At 42.1% G+C, this 21,210-nt stretch overlaps 1 protein-coding gene across 1 annotated transcript in view; it reads right to left on the minus strand.

Annotated features, from left to right (window-relative positions):
• Positions 1-21,210, minus strand: part of setx (senataxin) — a 64,641-nt gene that overhangs the window by 13,615 nt on the left and 29,816 nt on the right. The window contains exons 9-20 of the mRNA XM_052525387.1: positions 16,465-20,034; positions 16,125-16,233; positions 15,798-15,971; positions 10,398-10,621; positions 10,031-10,183; positions 9,658-9,805; positions 9,332-9,433; positions 9,126-9,238; positions 8,725-8,796; positions 6,879-7,028; positions 4,299-4,406; positions 2,638-2,822 (exon numbers count right to left, since the gene is read on the minus strand). Coding sequence (XP_052381347.1) covers positions 2,638-2,822; positions 4,299-4,406; positions 6,879-7,028; positions 8,725-8,796; positions 9,126-9,238; positions 9,332-9,433; positions 9,658-9,805; positions 10,031-10,183; positions 10,398-10,621; positions 15,798-15,971; positions 16,125-16,233; positions 16,465-20,034 — 5,108 coding nt within the window. The remainder of the gene's footprint in view (positions 1-2,637; positions 2,823-4,298; positions 4,407-6,878; positions 7,029-8,724; positions 8,797-9,125; positions 9,239-9,331; positions 9,434-9,657; positions 9,806-10,030; positions 10,184-10,397; positions 10,622-15,797; positions 15,972-16,124; positions 16,234-16,464; positions 20,035-21,210) is intronic.

Raw genomic sequence — 21,210 nt, forward strand, 5'->3', positions numbered from 1 at the left:
GCAGTCGTGAGGAGATGCACTTGTTTTGAGATCAAAGCCAGAGCTGCATGTAGCCATGTGTGCAAATATTTTTCATTTCCTTTGCGAGTTAGTGAGTTACTATCCCAGTTATAGATAATTTGTAGGCAGCAATAGGGGAGTGATTGCTTCCTCCAAAAGCTATTTGAAAAGCAAGTCAAGTAAAGAACATTTTTGTCTTGAAGGGGCAGTGTTGTATTTTGAGACAGGCTTGAATAAGCCAAGTAGCCAATAGGCAGAGGGTAGCATAATTTGTCTGATTCTCTGTAATAAGGCTATTGGAATAATAATGCATTTATTTTGTTAAGTGGTTTCTTGCATCAAACAACATTTTCAGTCACCTTGTCTGAAGGACAAGTGGATAAACAGGTTAACGTCAACTGAAAAGTGGTGATACATATGTATTCACCAATTTTGCTATGAAGCCCCTAAATAAGATCTGCCACAACCAATAACCTTAACTTGTTAATCCTACCCCCTACTTTTTCGAACATTCTGTTAAAAATCGCGCAACATTTCAGCGCCCTGCTACTCATGCCAGGAATATAGTATATGCATATGATTAGTATGTGTGGATAGAAAACTCAGACGTTTATAAAACTGGTTAAATCACGGCTGTGACTATAACAGAACGTGCGTTTCATCGAAAAGCGCAGGAAAATCTGATCACTGAAAATGGAAATATATATCCATGCGCGACTTGAACCCATTGATAAAGGTGAACCACATTTAATGGGGCTGAGGTTGCAATACCTACAGCTTCCACACGTTGTCTAGAGTCGTGTCATTTGCCTAGGCTTTGTTTCTTGGTCAAACAGACGCAAGGCAACGCATTTCCTCCGGTCTCCGACCGGATATTTTGGTTGAGAATTACCCGGACATTTTTTCCAGACGGACAGCTAAAGAATATACTTCGCCTCGTGATCAATTTGATCACTTATTAAGTCACATAATTAGTTAAATAAAGTCCACCTGTGTGCAATCTACGTGTCACATGATCTGTCACATGATCTCAGTATATATACACACACGTTCTGAAAGGCCCCAGAGTCTGCAACACCAAGCAAGCGGCACTATGAAGACCAAGGAACTCTCCAAACAGGTCAGGGACAAAGTTGTGGACAAGTACAGATCAGGGTTAGGTTCTTAATTTTTTTTTGCGAACTGAACATCCTACGGAGCACCATTAAAATGGAAAGAATATGGCGCCACAAACCTGCCAAGCGAGGGCCGCCCACCAAAACTCACAGACCAGGGAAGGAGGGCATTAATCAGAGGCAACAAAGAGACCAAAGATAACCCTGAAGGAGCTGAAAAGACCCACAGTGGAGACTGGAGGATCTGTCCATAGGACCACTTTAAGCCATACACTCCACAGAGCTGGGATTTACAGAAGAGTGTCAAAAAACACATTTGGTGTTTGCCAAAAAGGCATATGGGGAAACTCCCCAAACATATGGAATGTACTCTGGTCAGATGAGACTAAAATTGAGCTTTTTGGCTATCAAGGAAAATGCTATGTCTGGTGCAAACCCAACACCTCTCATTACCCAAGAACAGCATCCCCACAGTGAAGCACAGTGGTGGCAGCATCTAGCTGTGGGGATGTTATCCATCGGTAGGGACTGGGAAACTGGTCATAATTGAAGGAATGATGGATGGCGCTAAATACAGGGAAATTCCTGAGGGAAACCTGTTTCAGTCTTCCAGAGATTTGAGACTGGGACAGAGGTTCACCTTCCAGCAGGACAATGACCATAAGCATACTGCTAAAGTAACACTTGAGTGGTGTAAGGGGACACGTTTAAATGTCTTGGAATGGCCTAGTCAAAGCCCAGAACTCAATTCAATTGAGAATCTGTGGTATGACTTAAAGATTGCTGTACACCAGTAGAACCCATCCAACTTAAAGGAGCTGGACCAGTTTTGCCTTGAAGAATGGACAAAAATCCCAGTGTCTAGATGTGCCAAACTTACAGATACATACCCCAAGAGACTTGCAGCTGTAATTGCTACAAAAGGTGGCTCTACAAAGTGTTGACTTTTTGTTTGGGGGTTGATTAGTTATGCACGCTCAAGTTCTGTTTTTCTGGTCTTATTTCTTATTTCCACCAAAGTGGTAGGCATGTTGAGTAAATCAAATGATACAAAACATTTTTACATTTAATTCCAGGTAGTAAGGAAACAAAATAGAAAAAATGCCAAGGGGGTGAATACTTTCACAAGACACTATATGTGTACAACATTAAAGACCTACATCACTATACCGTGTGTCAGTTTCAAAAATGTAGTTTGCATGCCCTGATACTGCACAATGACTAAGTGAATTGCGGCTGGGGTAGGTTTCTCAAAAACGAGACAAAACTAGAAATAAAATAAAGAAAGTGTCTGGAAACCTCCATAGCATTAACATAAAAAAACAGTCACCATTAATAATGCAGCACTGTGCACACCACTATACTAAAACAAATTGTGTTCAATGATCGGTGCATTAAGTTGTAATTAAATATTTGCTCACAATCTCTCTAGCTTTAGGAACATGAAAACCATAACTAGACAATTCATTCCTACTGAATCAAGTCCGTGTGTCTTAAAGGCGTGGGCAGGGAGGGAACATACCTGTCAGTTTTAAGGGCCTTGCAGTAGATGTGCTTGGAGGGGAACTCGCAGATTTCGGGGTGCATGCGGTACTGGCAGCTAAGGAAGACCACAGGGCTGGGCTTCTTGTTCTCCTTACAGTAGCGAGCCAGGTTCTTCACCAGCCGAGCCATCAGGGACTGGCCGTACTTCAACTCCTTCGCTTTCTGACAGAAGACAAATCACATTTAAATGCAACACTTAATCTACCTAACACTAAACCTTTTAATGTACAGTACCAGTCAAAAGTTGACACCTACTCATTGGAGGATTTCTTTATTTTTTCTACATTGTAGAATAATAGTGAAGACATCAAAACTATGAAATAACACATGCAGTAACCAAAAGTTTTCAATCAAAATATATTTGGGATTCTTCAAATTAGCCACCCTTTGCCATGACGACAGCTCAGCACTCTTGGTCTTCTCTCAACCAGATTCACGAGGTATGCATTTCAATTAACATGTGTGCCTTGTTAAAAGTTCATTTGTGGAATTTCTTTCCTTCTTAATACGTTTGAGCCAATCAGTGTTGTGACAAGGTAGGGGTGGTATACAGAAGATACCATCATATGGACTGGGTCTTATGGTGATAAGAACAGCTCAAATAAGCAAAGAGAAATGACATTCCATCATCACTTTAAGACATGAGGGTCATTCAACAATTTCCAAAACGTTGCAAATTTTCAAGCACACTTGCAAAATCCATCAAGCACTGATGAAGAACCTGGCTCTCATGAGGACCGCCACAGGAAAGGAAGACCCAGAGTTACTTCTGCTGCAGAGGATGAGTTCATTAAAGTTACCAGCCTCGGAAATTGAAGACTAAATAAATGCTTCAGAGTTCAAGTAACAATCAACTGTTCAGAGGAGACTTCGTAAGTCAGGCCTTCATGGTCAAATTGCTGCAAAGAAAATCACTATGTGACCAAGAAGGAGAGCAATGGAGTTTTGCATCAGATGACCTGGCCTCAATCCAATTCAGATGGTTTGGGTTGAGTTGGACCGCAGAATGAAGGTAAAGCAGCCAACAGGTGCTCATCATGTGGGAACTCCTTCAAGACTGTTGGAAAAGCGTTCCAGGTGAAAACCTCATGAAGCTGGCTGAGCGAAAGCAAAGCTGTCAAGGAAAAGGGTGGTTACATTGAAGTACTGCAAATATAAAATATATTTGGATTTGTTTAACACTTTTTTGGTTACTACATGATTCCATGTGTTATGTCATAGTTTTGATGTCTGTACTATTATTCTACAATGTAGAAAATAAAGAAAAACCCTTGAATGAGTAGGTGTCCAAACTTTTGACTGGTAATGGATATCTATATGGGGAGAAACAAGCAGCCAGGGGAACAATGAAAATACACAGTTTCTGTTTAATTGTTAGTCAGAATGATTGACCTGAGAAGTGTTGAAAGACTCACATGAGTAAGAAAAGGGGCGGCAGGTAGCCTAGTGGTCAGAGCGTTGGGCCAGTAAAGACCGACAAGGTAAAAATCTGTCCTTCTGCCCCAGAACAAGGCAGTTAACCCACTGTTCCCCAGTAGGCTGTCATTGTAAATAAGAATTTGTTCTTAACTGACTTGCCAAGTAAAATAAAAATCTCTTGCAGGTGTATTTTCAGGTAGTGACAGTGAGCTGCAGTACCTGAGAGATAACCGTAGGGGGCAGTTGATGGGGGTCTCCCACCAGGATGAGGGCGTTGCAATGGTAGAGCAAAGGGATGAGAGTCTCCGTCTCGGTGGCCTGCCCTGCCTGCACCACACAACGAAATGTGTTGGGGGGGGGAAATGCTCTTGGTTTCTCACATTCATACTGAGGCAGTGTGAAGGTGTTTTCATATAGTGCATTCAAAAAATATTCAGACCACTTGACTTTTTCCCACATTGCTACATTACAGCCTTACTCTAAAATTGTTTGGAAGTGTTTTTCCCCGCCTCAATCTACACACATCAATGACAAAACAAAAACAGGTAGATTTCTTGCAAATGTTTTAAATTATAAACTGAAAATTCACATTTACATAAGTATTCAGACCCTTTAATCAGTTGAAGCACCTTTGGCAGCAATTACAGTCTAGTATTCTTAGATATGACGCTACAAGCTTGACACGCCTGTATTTGGAGAGTTTCTCCCATTCTTCTCCGCAGTTCCTCTCAAGCTCTGTCAGGTTGCATGTGAAGGGACTGCACAGCTATTTTCATGGCCCCTCCAGAGATATTGGATCGGGTTCAAGTCCGGGATCTGGCTGGGCCACTCAAGGACAGAGACTGTCCCGAAGCCACTCCTGATTTGTCTTGGCTGTGTGCTTAGGGTCGTTGTCCTGTTGGAAGGTGAACCTTTGCCCCAGTCTGAGGTCCTGGGAGCTTTGGATGAGGTTTATAAATCAGGGATCTCTGTACTTTTCTCTGTTCATCTTTCCCGCAATCCTGACAAGTCTCCCAGTCTCTGACAACAAAAAACATCTCCACAGCATGATGTTTCCTCCAGACCTGACACTTGGCATTCAGGCCAAAGACCACAATATTGGCTTCTTCAGACCAGAGAATGTTTCTCATGGTCTGAGATTCAGGTTCTTGGTCACCTCCCTGACTAAGGCCCTTCTCCCCCGACTGCTCAGTTTGTATCATTCCTATAATTATAATAAGTATAATTCCTATAATAACTACAACCTAAAACGTCTTACCTGGGAATATTGAAGACTCATGTTAAAAGGAACCACCAGCTTTCATATGTTCTCATGTTCTGAGCAAGGAACTTAAACGTTAGCTTTCTTACATGGCACATATTGCACTTTTACTTTCTTCTCCAACACTTTGTTTTTGCATTATTTAACCAAATTGAACAGGTTTCATTATTTATTTGAGGCTAAATTGATTGATGTATTATATTAATATGGTCGAATCCGGAAACTTTCATTTCGAAAACAAAATGTTTATTCTTTCAGTGAAATACGGAACCGTTACATATTTTATCTAACAGGTGGCATCCCTAAGTCTAAATACTGCTGTTACATTTCACAACCTATGTTATGTCATAATTACGTAAAATTCGGGAAAATTAGTTCGCAACGAGCCAGGCGGCCCAAACTGTTGCATATACCCTGACTCTGCGTGCAATGAACGCAAGAGAAGTGACACAATTTCACCTGGTTAATATTGCCTGCTAAACTGGATTTATTTTAGCTAAATATGCAGGTTTAAAAATATATACTTCTGTGTATTGATTTTAAGAAAGGCATTGATGTTTATGGTTAGGTACACGTTGGAGCAACGACAGTCCTTTTTCGCGAATGTACACCGCATCGATTATATGCAATGCAGGACAAGCGAGATAAACTAGTAATATCATCTACCATTTGTAGTTAACCAGTGATTATGATAGATTTTTATAAGTTTAATGCTAGCTAGCAGCTTACCGCATTCGCGTAACAGGCAGTCTCCCCGTGAGGCAGGTGGTTAGAGCGTTGGCCTAGTTAACCGTAAGGTTGCAAGTTTGAATCCCCGAGCTGACATGGTAAAAAAATCTGTTGTTCTGCCTCTGAACAAGGCAGTTAACCCACTGTTCCTAGGCCGTCATTGAAAATAAGAATTTGTTCTTAACTGACTTGCCTAGTTAAATAAAGGTGTTAAAAGTATTTTTTTTATTTTTTTTATTTTTTATATATATATTTTTTTAAATCGGCATCCAAAAATACCAATTTCCGATTGTTATGAAAACTTGAAACCGGCCCTTCCGATTAATCGGTCAACCTTTAATATAGATAGTTGTTTGCCTTTCCAAATCCTGTCCAATCAATTGAATTTACCACAAGTGGACTCCAAGTTGTAGAAACATCAAGGATGATCAATGGAAACAGGATGCACCTAAGCTCAATTTCAAGTCTCATAATAAAAGGTCTGAATAATTACGTAAAACTGGCCCTTTAAGAGCTAGCAAATTATTTTGTACCGTGATATTCAAACCCCATAATCAGATAAATAGCCTATGAAGTTATTTTGTAGCCTCCACACATATTTTGGCATGTCTGTGTGTGAGTCCTTGACAATCACTAATCAATGTTCAAAAACGGCACAATTGATTTCTGCTTCTCATTTGTGGCACCAATGTGAGTTATGGGTGCTGCAGCAGCCTAGTGTGCTTGCACACCGTGAGTCTCCAGCACCACTTTGGTAGATGGAACAACTATTGAAATGCGGCCAAAGTATAAGAGCTCCAAAATCTGACCTCGTCCACGATGACGCAGCTAAAGGGTTTGTGTCCCAGGCGCCGGAACGCCGACTCCAGGACGGTGCTGCCGCTGGTGCTCAAGGTGCAGCAGACCATATGGGCATCTTGCAGTACCTGGGCCTGGGTTTCCTGCTTCCTAATACGAGACTGATAGTGGGAGGAAGAAGAGAGAAAAATGTAGAGAATGAGTTCGACAGACAGAGGGAAGAGAAAGCATGAGGGTTATGAGAGAAAGAAGCATTTCTAATTAGAAGTCTTTCCCATCAAATTAGTTTTTCTCCCTTTCTTTAATCCATCCTGAATAATAACGCCTCTAATGACCCCTTATACACATGACAACGTTGCTAAGGTCATCCATGTACACTACCGGTCATATTTAGAACACCTACTCATTCAAGGGTTTTTCTTTATTTTTACTATTTTCTACATTGTAGAATAATAGAAGACATCAAAACTATGAAATAACACAAGGAACCATGTAGTAAGCAAAACATTGAAATATATATTTTTAGATGAATCTTCAAAGTAGCCACCCTTTGCCTTGATGACAGCTTTACACACTTGGCATTCTCTCAACCAGTTTCACCTGGAATGCTTTTCCAAAATTCTTGAAGGAGTTCCCACATATGCTGAGCACTTGGCTGCTTTTCCTTAACTCGGTGGACCGACTCAGCCCAAACAATGTCACTTTCGTTGAGGTCGGGGGATTGTGGAGGCCAGGTCAGCTCTCCTTGGTCAAATAGCCCGTAGACAGCCTGGAGGTGTGTTGGGTTATTGTCCTGTTGAAAAACAAAACGATAGACCCACGTTGCGCAAACCATATGGGATGGCGTATTGCTTCAGAATGCTGTGGTAGCCATGCTGGTTAAGTGTGTCATGAATTCTAAATAACCTCCATGCTTTACGGTGGGAAATAGACATGCGGAGACCATCCATTCACCCACACCGCATCTCACAGACACAGCGGTTGGAACCAATAATCTCCAATTTGGACTCTAGAACAAAGGACAAATTCCCACCGGTCTAATGTCCACAGCACATGTTTCTTGGCCTAGGCAAGTCTCTTATTGGTGTCCTTCAATCATGGTTTCCTTGCAGCAATTCGACCATGAAGGCCTGATTCACGCAGTCTCCTCTGAACAGTTGATGTTGAGATGTGTCTGTTACTTGAACTCTGTAGCATTCATTTAACCTGCAATTTCTAAGGCTGGTAACTTTAATGAACTTATCCTCTGCAGCAGAGGAACTCTGGGTCTTCCATTCCTGTGGCGGTGCTCGTGAGAGCCAGATTCATCATAGCGCTTGACAGTTTCTGCAAATTCACTACAAGAAACTTTAAAAGTTCTTGAAATGTTCCACATTGATTGACCTTCATGTCTTAAAGGACTGTCATTCAACTTCGCTTATTTCAGATGTTCCTTCCATAATTTGGACTTGGTCTTTTACCAAATTGAACTTTCTTTTGTATACCCCCCTACCTTGTCACAACACAACTGATTGCCTCAAACACATTAAAGGAAGAAATTGCACAAATTAACAAGGCACACCTGTTAACTGAAATGCATTTCAGGTGACTACCACCTGAATCTGGTTGAGAAAGCCAAGAGTGTGCAAAGCTGTCATCAAGGCAAAGGGTGGCTATTTGAAGAAACTCTAATATATTTTGATTTAACACTTTTTTGGTTACTACATGATTCCATACGTGTTATTTCATAGTGTTGATATCTTCACTATTATTCTACAATGTAGAGAATCATAAACAAAGAAAAACCATTGAATGAGTAGGTGTTCTAAATCTTTTGACATGTAGTGTATATAATGGTCATGTGATTGAGGGCCTTACTTTTTTGAGTTGGAGGCTGAGTGTCTCTCTCTCTTGGAGCATTCTGGACTTCTGTGCTGCCAGCTCATGGTACTACACACAAGCCAATGGAAGACGCAGGAAGAGAAATCATGAAAAGCAGAAAAATGTAAAAACATGCCATTCCATCATATTTTTAAAGGTATTTTAAGGAGTGGGGCAATCCCACTCCTTTTGCAATTTCTAATTGAAGAGATAGTAAAGTGTTGGAAAGATAGGGGAGATTGAAAGAGGGTGAGTCAAAGGGCAGTGGGCTAGAATCGAACCCATGTCGACTGTAAACGCATCTGAACAGAGGCCCATAATTAAAGTAAGAGCCCAGAGTAGAACAGTAGGTGAGGCCAGCCTTCTGGTAGCCTCTGCTGGGTGAAGCATGCATGTACCATTTCCTCTTTCTTTTGCAGTTTTGGCAATATCTTGGAGATCTTGTCTATGTTCTCGTCCAGCTGTGCTCTGCGCCGGTGGATGTCTGAGTCCTGTGACATCTGGGCCCTTTCTGCAGGTGAAAAGGGACAACACACGTTTTTTATTGAAGTGATTTGAGGAAGGCGTGTGCATACTTGTGCCCGCGCACGCTCTCCAGACTCACGTGTTTTGTTTTTCACCTGACTGTCCAGGCTAAAAGGTTTTAAATTCTTGGAGATTGTCCTTTCGTTCCCAAGCCTCACCAGATTGATGTCCCCACAGTTACCTTTAAGAAAGCCATCCAGGACAATGTCAACTTCACATTTACATTTACATTTACATTTAAGTCATTTAGCAGACGCTCTTATCCATAGCAGTTCCGTGAAACAATCATTTGTGGTTGAATTGCCTTTTAACGTTTACCCATTAAAATTTTTCCAAATAGGCATATTTCATTAATCTATTTCAGTTTCCCAATTCATGAGGATTTCCATAGTTGAGGTAGCGTACCCTGGATGTTCCTGCACTTCTCCTTGAAGACCGGGATAATCTTCTTCATCAGGTTGTCGATGGCGGCGTTGGACGGGGCACACAGGAGGACCCTCATGCGTCGGGGTTCAGAATGTCTGTTTACTGGAGGAGTCATGCTCTGTACTCCCTGGATATGGTTATGAGAATGAGGGGAACACAGGGAATTATACGAAAGTTAGAATTTCACAATGCCCTTAAGCCGAGGTTATTCAATAGGAAATAAAAATAAACACTAAAGAACACGAGAGCAAAAGAAAAGTTCATTTTGGTTTTTGAAAATGTCTTGTGTTTAATGACCTTAGCCCAGGATTGAACAACAAAACAGTGCCCAGAAACAAGGCAAACAGCATACCTCAGAGAACAGCTTTTGCAGCATACCCACGATGGTTTTGCTCTTTCCCGTTCCTGGGGGTCCGTGTATCAGGCAGATTTTTGGGGTGAGTTGCTGGTTCCTGATGACAGACAAACCGGTTGTCACCGCCCTCATCTGGTCTAGGTTGTAATCCTGGGCCAAACACATCATACAGACATACTGTTTACATCTATACAAGGCCATTTTTACACATGTAAGGGCCACCTCAAATTAAACAAAAACAATTGGTCATGTCAGACTTAAAAGTAAAGTCACAAATCTTCAGCACTTGGTTATCCAATAGTTCCACAAAGGAATAACTTCACTTTTAAAACCCTAAACACTCCATACTCAAACGGTTTCTTACAGGCAGGTTGAGGCTGGGGATGACCTCCGGGCCAGGTTGGAAGTAGGAGACATGTGGGGCCAAGAGGGGCTTGCGCATAGAGCTGCCATTGAGCAGACAGATTGCCCTGAACTCCCTCATGGTGCTGACCAGGGAGCCCACCACATCACAGCGCACTGCCTGCTTGTTCGCCAACCTCACATTCCCCAGGGTCTTTATCATCAGGTTCAGAGTTGGGCACTGGCCTGAAGGGCAGCAGAGAAATACATCATATCCAGCATTGGATAAAGTACATTTAAAATTAAATCAACACTAACAGTAAAACACAGTATTGTATTAAAAATAATGAAATATTGTAAAATAATACATTGCATACTTAAGCAATAAGACCCGAGGGGGGTGTGGTATATGGCCAATAGAGCACGGCTAAGTGATGTTCTTAGGCGCAATGTGGAGTGCCTGGACACTGCCCTTAGCCGTGGTATATTGTTGATATATCACAAACCCCCGAGGTGCCTTATAGCAATTATAAACTGGTTACAAATGTAATTAGAGCAGTAAAACTAAATGGTTTTGTAATACCTGTGGTATACGGCCTGATATACCACAGCTGTCAGCCCAAAAATCAGCATTCAAGGTTTGAACCAACCAGTTTATATGCATATATGATGAGGATGAATGGACAAAAGGTAACTGAAGTTTAAAAAAACATGACTTATCAGCTATCCTCTAAAGGGATAGTGAGTGATTTTGGCAATTAAGCCCTTTTTCTACTTGTACAGTCAGATGAAGTCATGGATAACATTTTTATGTCTCTGCGTGCAGTTGAAGGAATTCAGCGCAATGACTGGAAGTCTCAGAGTTACCACTAGTTAGCAGTGGCTTGCTAAACTACCTTCAAAAACTGGTCCAGAGGGGTATACTACAAAGTTGGATAAAAGGAGGCAACCAGCTGAGGTTTACTAAATTATAAAAAATTGTGATCTCTTAAAAAAGTTTACCCTTTTCTCTCTCCAATTTCGTGGTTTCCAATTGGTAGTTACAATCTCGTTTTATCGCTGCAACCCCCGTACGGACTCTGGAGAGGCGAAGGTCGAGAGGCGTGCGTCCTCCAAAACACGACCAAACCAAGCCAGTGCCCGCTAAACCCTGAAGCCAGCCACACCAATGTGTCGGAGGAAACACCGTATACCTGGCGACCGTGTCAGCGTGCATGCGCCTGGCCCGCCACAGGAGTCGCAAGAGCACAATGGGACAAAGACAACCCTGCCGGCAAAAACCCTCCCTAACACGGACAACGCTGGGCCAATGGTGCGCCGCCCCATGGTTCCCCTGGTCGCGGAAGGCTGCGACAGATCCTGACTCGAACCAGCCTGGTCTCTAGTGGCACAGCTAGCACTGCCTTAGACCACTGCACCTCTCGGGAGGCCTTTTACTAAATATTCTGATATCTTTATATAAAATAAAGTTACGCTAGTGCTACTCTCTGCTCATCATATATGCATAGTCACTTCACCATATCTACATGTAGATACTACCTCAATCAGCCTCAATCAGTATGTAGCCTCGCTACTTTTATAGCCTCACTACTGTATGTAGCCTGTCTTTTTACTGTTTTATTTCTTTACTTAACTATTGTTCACCTCATACCTTTTTTTCACTATTGGTTAGAGCCTGTAAGTAAGCATTTCACTGTAAGGTCTACTACACCTGTTGTATTCGGCGCACGTGACAAACTTTGATTTTATATGGGCATGGTCTAATCGATTTAACGTACATAAAGACATCCAAGTTTAGCTTTTTTAAGGAACCATCAAATCAATAGTTATTTGCGGTTGCTTATGAAAGCTAGCTGGCTAACAATGATTCTCCTTTGTAGTATACCCCTCTGGGTAAAATGACTGGCCCCTCTAAATGAAGCCACAGAAGATCAAGGCATTATTAGTCATCAACTGGATCCCCATTATAGTGAATGGATAAATGGCTCTCATATACACACACAAATTGTGTCAGTCAAAAGTTTGGACACACCTATCTCATTCAAGGGTTTTTATATTTTTACTACTTTCTACATTGTAGAATAATAGTGAAGACATGAAAACTATGAAAGAACATATCGAATCATGTAGTAACCTCTACATTTTCTCAACCAGCTTCATGAGGTACTCACCTAGACTGCATTTCAATTAAACAGGCATGCCTTGTTAAAAGTTAATTTGTGAAATTTCTTTCCTAAATTTATTTGAGCCAATCAGTTGTTTTAGCCCTATTTGGTAAAATAACAAGTATTTTACCAAATAGTCTCAAATAAGCAAAGAGAAACAGTCCATCTTTATTTTAAGTCAGTCAATGCAGAAAATATCTTCAAGTGCAGTTGCAAAAACTAACAAGCACTATGAAGAAACTGGCTGCCATGAGGACCGTCACAGGAAAGGAAGACACAGCGTTACCTCTGCTGCAGAGGATAAGTTCATTAGAGTTACCAGCCTCAGAAATTGCAGCCCAAATAAATGCTAGAGTTCAAGTAACAGACATCAACATCAACTGTTCTGAGGAAACTGCGTGAAATCAGGCCTTCATGGGTCGAATTGCTGCAAAGAAACCACTACGGAAGGAAACACGAGGAATGGACATTAGACCAAAGCAAAGGGTGGCTACTTTGAAGAATAAACACTTTTTTGGTTACTACATGATTCCATGTGGGTTATTTCAACGCTTTGGTGTCTTCACTACTATTCTACAATGTAGAAATCTGTAAAATAAAGAAAAACCCTTGAATGAGTAGGTTTGTTCTAACATTTGACTGGTACTGTATACACACACAGAAAGTATTCAGACCCTTTTGACTTTTTCCACATATTCAAAAAAGGATTAAAATGTTTATTCCTCATCATTCTACACACAAAAGCCCATAATGATAAAGAAGAAACAGGTTTAGAAATGTTTAAATTTATTACAAATAAAAAAACGGAAATACATTTATATAAGTATTCAGACCCTTTACTCAATTATTTGTTGAAGCACCTTCGGAAATTTTAACAGCCTTAAGTTCTTGGGTAAAGGTAAAATGAAATCGATTGCAATAAATGCTATAAGCTTGGCACACCCTCTCAAGCTCATGTTGGATGGGGAGCGTCGCTGCATAGCTACAGTTGAAGTCGGAAGTTTACATACAACTGAGCCAAATACATTTTAAACTCAGTTTTTCACCATTTAATCCTAGTAAAAATGCCCTGTTTTAGGTCAGTTAGGATCCCCACTTAATTTTAAGAATGTGAACTGTCAGAAAAATAGTAGAGATTTATTTCTTTCATCACATTCCCAGTGGGTCAGAAGTTGACATACTCAGTTAGTATTTGGTAGCATTGCCTTTAAAATAGTTCAACTTCAGATGGCCCAAATGTTTTGGGTAGCCTTTCACAAGCTTCCCACAATAAGTTGGGTGAATTTTGGCCCATTCCTCCTGACAGAGCTAGAATAACTGAGTCAGGTTTGTAGGCCTCCTTGCTCTGAACACACTTTTTCAGTTGTACCCACAAATTTCCCAAAGGTTTGAGGTCCAGTGCTTTGTGATGGCCACTCCAATACCTTGACTTTGTTGTCCTTAAGTCATATTGCCACAACTTTGGAAGTATGCTTGGGGTCATTGTCCATTTAGAAGACACATTTGCGACCAAGCTTTAACCGATGTCTTGAGATGTTCCTTCAATATATCCACATAATTTTGCTTCCTCATGATTCCATCCATTTTGTGAAGTGCAGCAGTCCCTCCTGCAGCAAATCACCCCCATAACATGATGCTGCCACCCCAGTGCTTCACGGTTGGGATGGTGTTCTTCGGCTTACAAGCCTCCCCATTATTCCGCCAAACATAACGATGGTCATTATGGCCAAACAGTTCCATTTTTGTTTCATCAGACCAAAGGATATGTCTCCAAAAAGTGCAATCATTGTCCCCATGAGCAGTTGCAAACCGTAGTCTGGCATTTTTATGGCGGTTTGGAGCAGTGGCTTCTTCCTTGCTGAGCAGCCTTTCAGGATATGTCGATATTGGACTCATTTTACTGTGGATATAGATACTTTTGTACCGGTTTCCTGCAGCATCTTCACAAGGTCCTTTGCTGTTGTTGTGGGATTAATTTGTACTTTTCGCACTAAAGTACGTTCATCTCTAGGAGAGAGAATACGTCTCCTGAGTGGTATGACAGCTGCGTGGTCCCATGGTGTTTATACTTGTGTACTATTGTTTGTACAGATGAACATGGTACCTTCAGGCGTTTGGATATTGCTCCCAAGGATGAACCAGACTTGGAGGTCTACAATGTTTTTTCTATTCAACTTGTCTTTCCATAGCAATTACAACCCCCTTAACTTCTTAAGGTATCGGGGGAAGCATTTTCACTTTTGGATAAATAGCGTGCCCAATTTCAACTCCCTGCTACTCATGCCAGGAATATAAGATCTACTAAAAATATGCATATTTGGATAGAAAACATTCTGAAGTTTCTAAAACTGTTTGAATCATGTCTGAGTATAACAGAACTTATGTAGCAGGCAAAACCTGAAGACTAAACGTTCAGAATGTTTTATTTTTTTGGTCTCTGTCTGTGTTCTGAGTTTTCATTGGCAAATGATATTTCTTAGGAACGTGTTTTCAGTTCCTACCGCTTCCACTGGATGTCACCAGTCTTTGGAATTTGGTTGAGGTTATTCATTTGTGCAATGAAGACGTAGGCCATCTAGGAACTGGGTAATACTGTTGAGTTCGCAAGACGTGAAAAGTAGCGTTGGTTTGTTGTCTTCCTGTATTGAACACAGATAGACCCGTCTACAATTTGATCGATTATTAACATTTAAAAATACCTAAAGTTGTATTACAAAAGTAGTTTGAAATATTTTGGCAAAGTTTATAGGCAACTTTTGAAATATTTTGTAGTCATTGTGTTTTTTGGAAGCTGTTTTTTTCTGGATCAAAACGCGGACATTTGGATATATATGGACGGAATTAATCGAACAAAAGGACCAATTGTTATGTTTATGGGACATATTGGAGTGCCAACAAAAGAAGCTCGTCAAAGGTAATGCATGTTTTATATTTTATTTCTGTGTTTTGTGTAGCGCCTGCAGGGTTGAAATATGCTACCCTCTTTGTTTACTATTGTGCTATCATCAGATAATAGCTTCTTATGCTATCGCCAAAAAGCCTAAAAATCTGGTATGTTGGCTGGATTCACAACGAGTGTAGCTTTAATTGAGTATCTTACATGTGTGATTTAATGAAAGTTTGATTTTTATATCATTTTTATTTTACTTGCCGCGCTGCATTTTCCCTGTTTTTTGCCCAAGTGGGAAGCATCCGTCCCCTATACCATAAGAAGTTAATGTATCACTTCTTGGCCTCTTACACACAAATGTACTCACCCACGCCTCCGTTGCAGACATTGGATCTCTGCACATATCCAAATTGTTCTTGGGGATCCAAGAGGTCCTGCTCATGCCAAGAGTAAGCACCTCTATTCTGGGGCAGCCACAGAATGACCAGGTCCTCCTCCCGTGGGAACATCTGACGGGAGTCATCACTGGCAATAATGCTCGCTGACAAAAATAGGTTTGTTACGTGGCTCAGCTTTGGGACAACATCACAATTAACAATTGTTTACAGTATGTAGAGTCTAGTGCAAGCTTCAAGCATTGCTGTTTTTAAATGGTTAGCATACTCTATATAAAAAATTGGTTACTTAAGCTTACCTGTAAAGCTGACATTCCAAACACTGTGGCTGTACTCATGTGCGACAACTTTTAAATTCTGAGTTACCACCTTTCCCGATTCCTTGTTCTTTAGCCATTCACCTGCAAGCTTTGATGAGAAGAGAATTTGACCTTAATAGAAGACATCAACTCCAAGAGATCGCCATTAAAAACTATTTTGTGACTCATTACTCACCACTAAAATTTGCCAAAATGTAAATTCTTTGGAATGCTAGACTGGCCATTCTTTTCAGTTGCCTTCAGCCTAAATGCACCATAGCAGGACAAAAGTCACACCTAAACGAGTTACAATCTATTTTGTAACAAATTGACTACTGACCTCCTCAAAAGTGTTGGTGAGAAGCAGGGGGTAAAAGGTCTTGTAGTATTCATCATAAGAGCTGAAGCTGGATCCTACTTCCTTCAGTGGTAATTCGCATACCTCAGAGGGTATACCAAACTGCTTGTAGTTACTGAACATATCAAAGGTCCATTTCAGGATGTGTTGAACTAGGAAGCTGGTATCAAATCTGAAGCCAACCTCTGGGTTGGGTATCTGACTTCGGAAAGGGGCGTCATGCCTGGAGGTGGAGGGCTGGGGGGTGGAACATGTGTTGCTGTGCTGGACAGGGCGGAGGGGCAGGCAAGGTGGACGGGGGAGGTTTTGTTCAGGTCTGGGTGGTGGTTGTTTTGGTGGAATGGGTTTAGGTGGTGGTTGTGGTGCGATGGGTTTGTATAAGAGTCGATTCAGTGGAAGAGACTGACCAACCTCAAGATGAGGAGGAAGTTGTCGTACACAGGGACTTTGTGCATGCACGACTGGCAGGACTGGCACAACTGGCCGGGCAGGCACAACTGGCCGGGCAGGCCTACCTCTTCCAGCAGGTGCAGAAGAAGCCGAAAATGGAGCATTGGCAGTTCTCTCCATCTCTTGCACCAAGGAGGCACTCCTGGAGCTTGAGGTTGCGTAGATCTTGGTGGTGGACGGCTTGGCCTTTTTAACTGACATAGGAGACATTCCTGGTTTCAGGAACAAGCGCTCATCATCCTGAGTCAAGTTAGAGCGTGAGGGTGGCGGAGTAGCCGGTTTCTTAAAAGTCTGTGTGGCAAGTGGAGCCTCTTGACCTTCGTCTGCCTGTTTAAACCATGTCAAGTCTGAAGACCCTCCTTTATCCTCAAAGGGCCTCTGGCTGTCTGCGTCAATGTCCATGTCTACAGGGTCCCGCTGTGTGTAGAAGAAATCTTCTTCCTCCTCCAACTGCGTGCACATCTCCATTTCAGTTGGTTCCATTTGGGTGAGGTGCATCCAGTCTTCATCATCATCTTCACCTTCATTGCTATTGGGGACTTGACCAGAAGGTCCAGGTGTGACATCATTCCTTTGAAAGTATGGAGAGATCTGCCTGTCCATGTTAGACAACACACTACTCACTGTATTAGAGGATGCTGGTTTGTCCTCATTGGCTCTTTGAGAGCTGCGATTGAACGTCAGCTGTTCCTCATGACGGGCAGGATCTTGCTGGGAACACTGCAAGTCCTCGTCTTCATCGTCCTCCTCTGTAGCAAAACTGGGAGTTTGAATTTCATCAATCTTTTTCGGATTTCTCTTCATTGGCTCTGCCTTTTCAGAGATTCCGGCTCCCAATGCCTGCTTGCTCTGCCTGAAGAACTGGAACAGCTTATTGTTACTCCCTTTGACCACTCTCTTCTGAGGGAAGGTCACCTTCGACCTCTTGGTCTGTCGGGTCAGCTTCTTGGCCTGTGGGACATTGACTGTAGCGCCGTGGTGCCTCAGATCACCAACAGAATCACGTGATCCCTGGGAAAGATCAAAGGCCTTTCGCACCTTCTTCTTAAGGCCAAGCTTCTCAGCTGTGGACACAGGCTCTATGGCTTTTCTGACTTTTTTAGGAGGGACAATGGCTGGAGTTAATGACGTTTTGTGTGAGATAGCTGATGTGGTTAAGGAAGAGTGTGTCTCAGTTTCCAGTCTGTTTGAACGTACCGTTGAACTGCTTTTTCTCAATGGCGGTGTGACTGCATGGGGAGCATCCTTCACAGGCTCTTTGAATCGTTTTTCTACCACGGTAGGTTTCTTGCTCAGGCATTTGGAGGCCAATGGTTTTGCATCAACAAGAATATTTCTTTTTTTGACAACAATGGCCCGTTTGAGCCCTTGAGGTGGGGTCTTAGGCTTCTCAAGCTCCTTCTCAACCTGCTGACAGGCTCTTTCGATATCCTCGTCATAGATCGGTTGTGTATCACATTCCCAGCTTGATAAAGGCTCTCTTGAAGTTGGACTGACAGGGCTATCGTCTTTGGGCTTTTCGGGTGGCATGTTACTTTCCGAATCTCTTTTGGACCAGGCAGACACCATATCTTCCTGTGTTTCAAATTCAAACACCTGAGATTCACTCATGTCTCCATCGTAATCACGCCAGGGACTACGATTCTTGTCAGAGGCATCTGGTTCATTTTTAATTTGGTAGTTCTCAGACAAACACTCAGGCCTTCTTGCTCTACCAACATCTAATGTAGCCTCATCATCAGATATAACAATTACATCTGAAGTTGACTTTGGTGGGGATTGTGGTCGGTCAAATTGTCTCGAGTTTCCTTTACTCCGATCTCGTGAGGATTTGGAGCCTTTTTTCGCTTTAAGATTACTTTTTAAAACAGAGAGAGGCACATTGTCTATGGATTCTTGGAGGCATGGAGGGTGTCTGCTAATGCCTTGGAGGTTGGATGCCTCCTCTCTACGGCTGGTGAGCAGATTTTCAGGTTTCTCTTTACCGAATTCACTGAGCCCTACAGAGGGCCTCGCTCTCTCAGACTTGGACTTCTTGGTCATAAGCTGGCCGAGTCTGGATTTGATCACCTGTATTTTCTCTGGATCTGCCCTCAAGGAAGTTAAGTTGTCTTGGGTTGGTCTAGAATCATTAGTCGGCTCTAAAAACTCCTCTTCAGGCATTAGGGGCTCCTTTTTCACCAACGCTATGTTTATGTCCCACCCCCTCTGAACTCCAGAAAAATCCCCACCACCAGATGTACTGCCTTCGACATCATCCCACAACCCTTCCTGTTTTATAGGAGGGTTAAATTCAGCTAAGCTGCTAGGTCCCGAGGGGTCATTGCTTGACTGAAGTGGTAGTGTGGTTGGTGCCACAGGCCCTGCCTCAATGTCCAGCGGTTCAGGTGGAGAAGTACTTATGTTTGGCCTGTTCATCATCATCTTGACATAGTCCTTCAAACAGATCTGAAGCTCCTGAATCTCTGGCCTAATCAGCTTCCACTCCCTCTGTTGCCCGTCTCTGAGGTGCTTGTTCAGAAGGTTCAGGAAGTGGTGGCACTTGCTGTTGGGGTTCAACCTGGTCCCTTCCTTCAGCAGGGACCGGATGATATGCATGCATGCCTGTGGAACAGCCCTGCTAGTAGAGGCCTTTCGGGGCACACTGACCCTCAAGGAGGATGTGGAAGACACAGAGTGAGAAACTGGACATTCAGAGGTATGGACGAAAGCGTCACCAGGCAGGGTGGCACATTTCACTAACACGCCCACCCACTTGGGAGCGCAGTAATAGAGCATATTCATGCGGCCACTCCCCAGGTGCAATTCGATGATATGGACCAGAATAAGAGTGAAGAACTCTGTGACCTTGTCACATATGCGAACCTGGGGCTTCGGGAGGTCTGTGCTGATCTCCCCACATAGGTAGTGGACAACCTCAGTAATGTATAGGACGCTGTGTTCGTCAAGGTCCATAACAGATTTTACAAAGGGGATGAACCAGAGAAATGTGCTGTCGTGCACACGCAATGCCTGTCCAACGTCTGAATGCAGGAGGTTGACCAGAGAACTCATATCCTCATAGACCACATTGCTATCCACACCACGTGAGCGTCTGCTTCCCTACAAAATAAAATAGTAATACATATCATGGTATTACATAAGATTAGAGAAATGCATAGGAAGTTAACACACCTTCAACTCAATGTATTTTGTAATATGACATGTAATAAAACCATGTGTCACACCTGGAATGGCTCAATCAAACTAAAGGCCACTGCACAGAGATGTACCCCACATGTTTAACTCACTGCCTCCTACTCTGTCCCAGATGCTAATATATGCATATTATTATTATTATATAATTGGATGGAAAACACTGAAGTTTGTCTGAACTGTCTGAATTATGTCTGTTAGTATAACAGAACTCAAAGGGCAGGCAAACTTCCAAACAGGAAGTGGAAATTCTGGGGCTGGTTGATTTTCAACTCATCGCCTATTCACATCCAAATAAAATATGGATCTGTTCGCACTTCCTACGTCCTGGTTACGCATAGTAGTCATTATATCGCCTTGTGTTCCATTACTCTGTAGACAAAAACGAATGCTCCGGTTGGAACGTTATTGGATATATGATAATAACATCCTGAAGATTGATTCTCTACATAGTTTGACCAGTTTATTCGACCTGGAATATAACTTTTTGAAGTTTATCCGTGTTCGCCTGGACCAGTGCCAGCTTTTGGACATGTGAACTAAACGTGCTAGCAAAGTAGCTAATTGGACTCTTGTAATGGACATTATGGAACAAAACAACAATTTATTGCGGAACTAGGATTCCTTGCACTGCATTCTAATGAAAGATCATCAAAGGTAAGGGACTATTTATGATGTAATTTCGTATTTCTGTTGACTCCAATATGGCGGAGAAATATATTTACGTCTGAGCGCCGTCTCAGATTATTGCATGGTATGCTTTTTTCGTAACGTTTAAAAAAAATCTGACACAGTAGTTGCATTAAGAAACAGTGTATCTTTAATTATATGTAAAACATGCATCTTTCATCAAAGTTTATGATGAGTATTTCTGTTATGATGTAGCTCTCTGTAATTACTCCGGATATTTTAGAGGCATTTCTGAACATGGCGCCAATGTAAACCGAGATTTGTGGATATAAATATGCATATTATCGAACAAAACATGAATGTATTGTGTAACATGTCATATGAGTGTCATCTGAAGAAGACTATCAAAGGTTAGTGATTCATTTTATCTCCAATTCTGCTTTTGTGACTATC

Source organism: Oncorhynchus keta, chromosome 9 (genome assembly GCF_023373465.1).
Source record: "Oncorhynchus keta strain PuntledgeMale-10-30-2019 chromosome 9, Oket_V2, whole genome shotgun sequence".
Classification (NCBI taxonomy): Eukaryota; Metazoa; Chordata; class Actinopteri; order Salmoniformes; family Salmonidae; genus Oncorhynchus; species Oncorhynchus keta.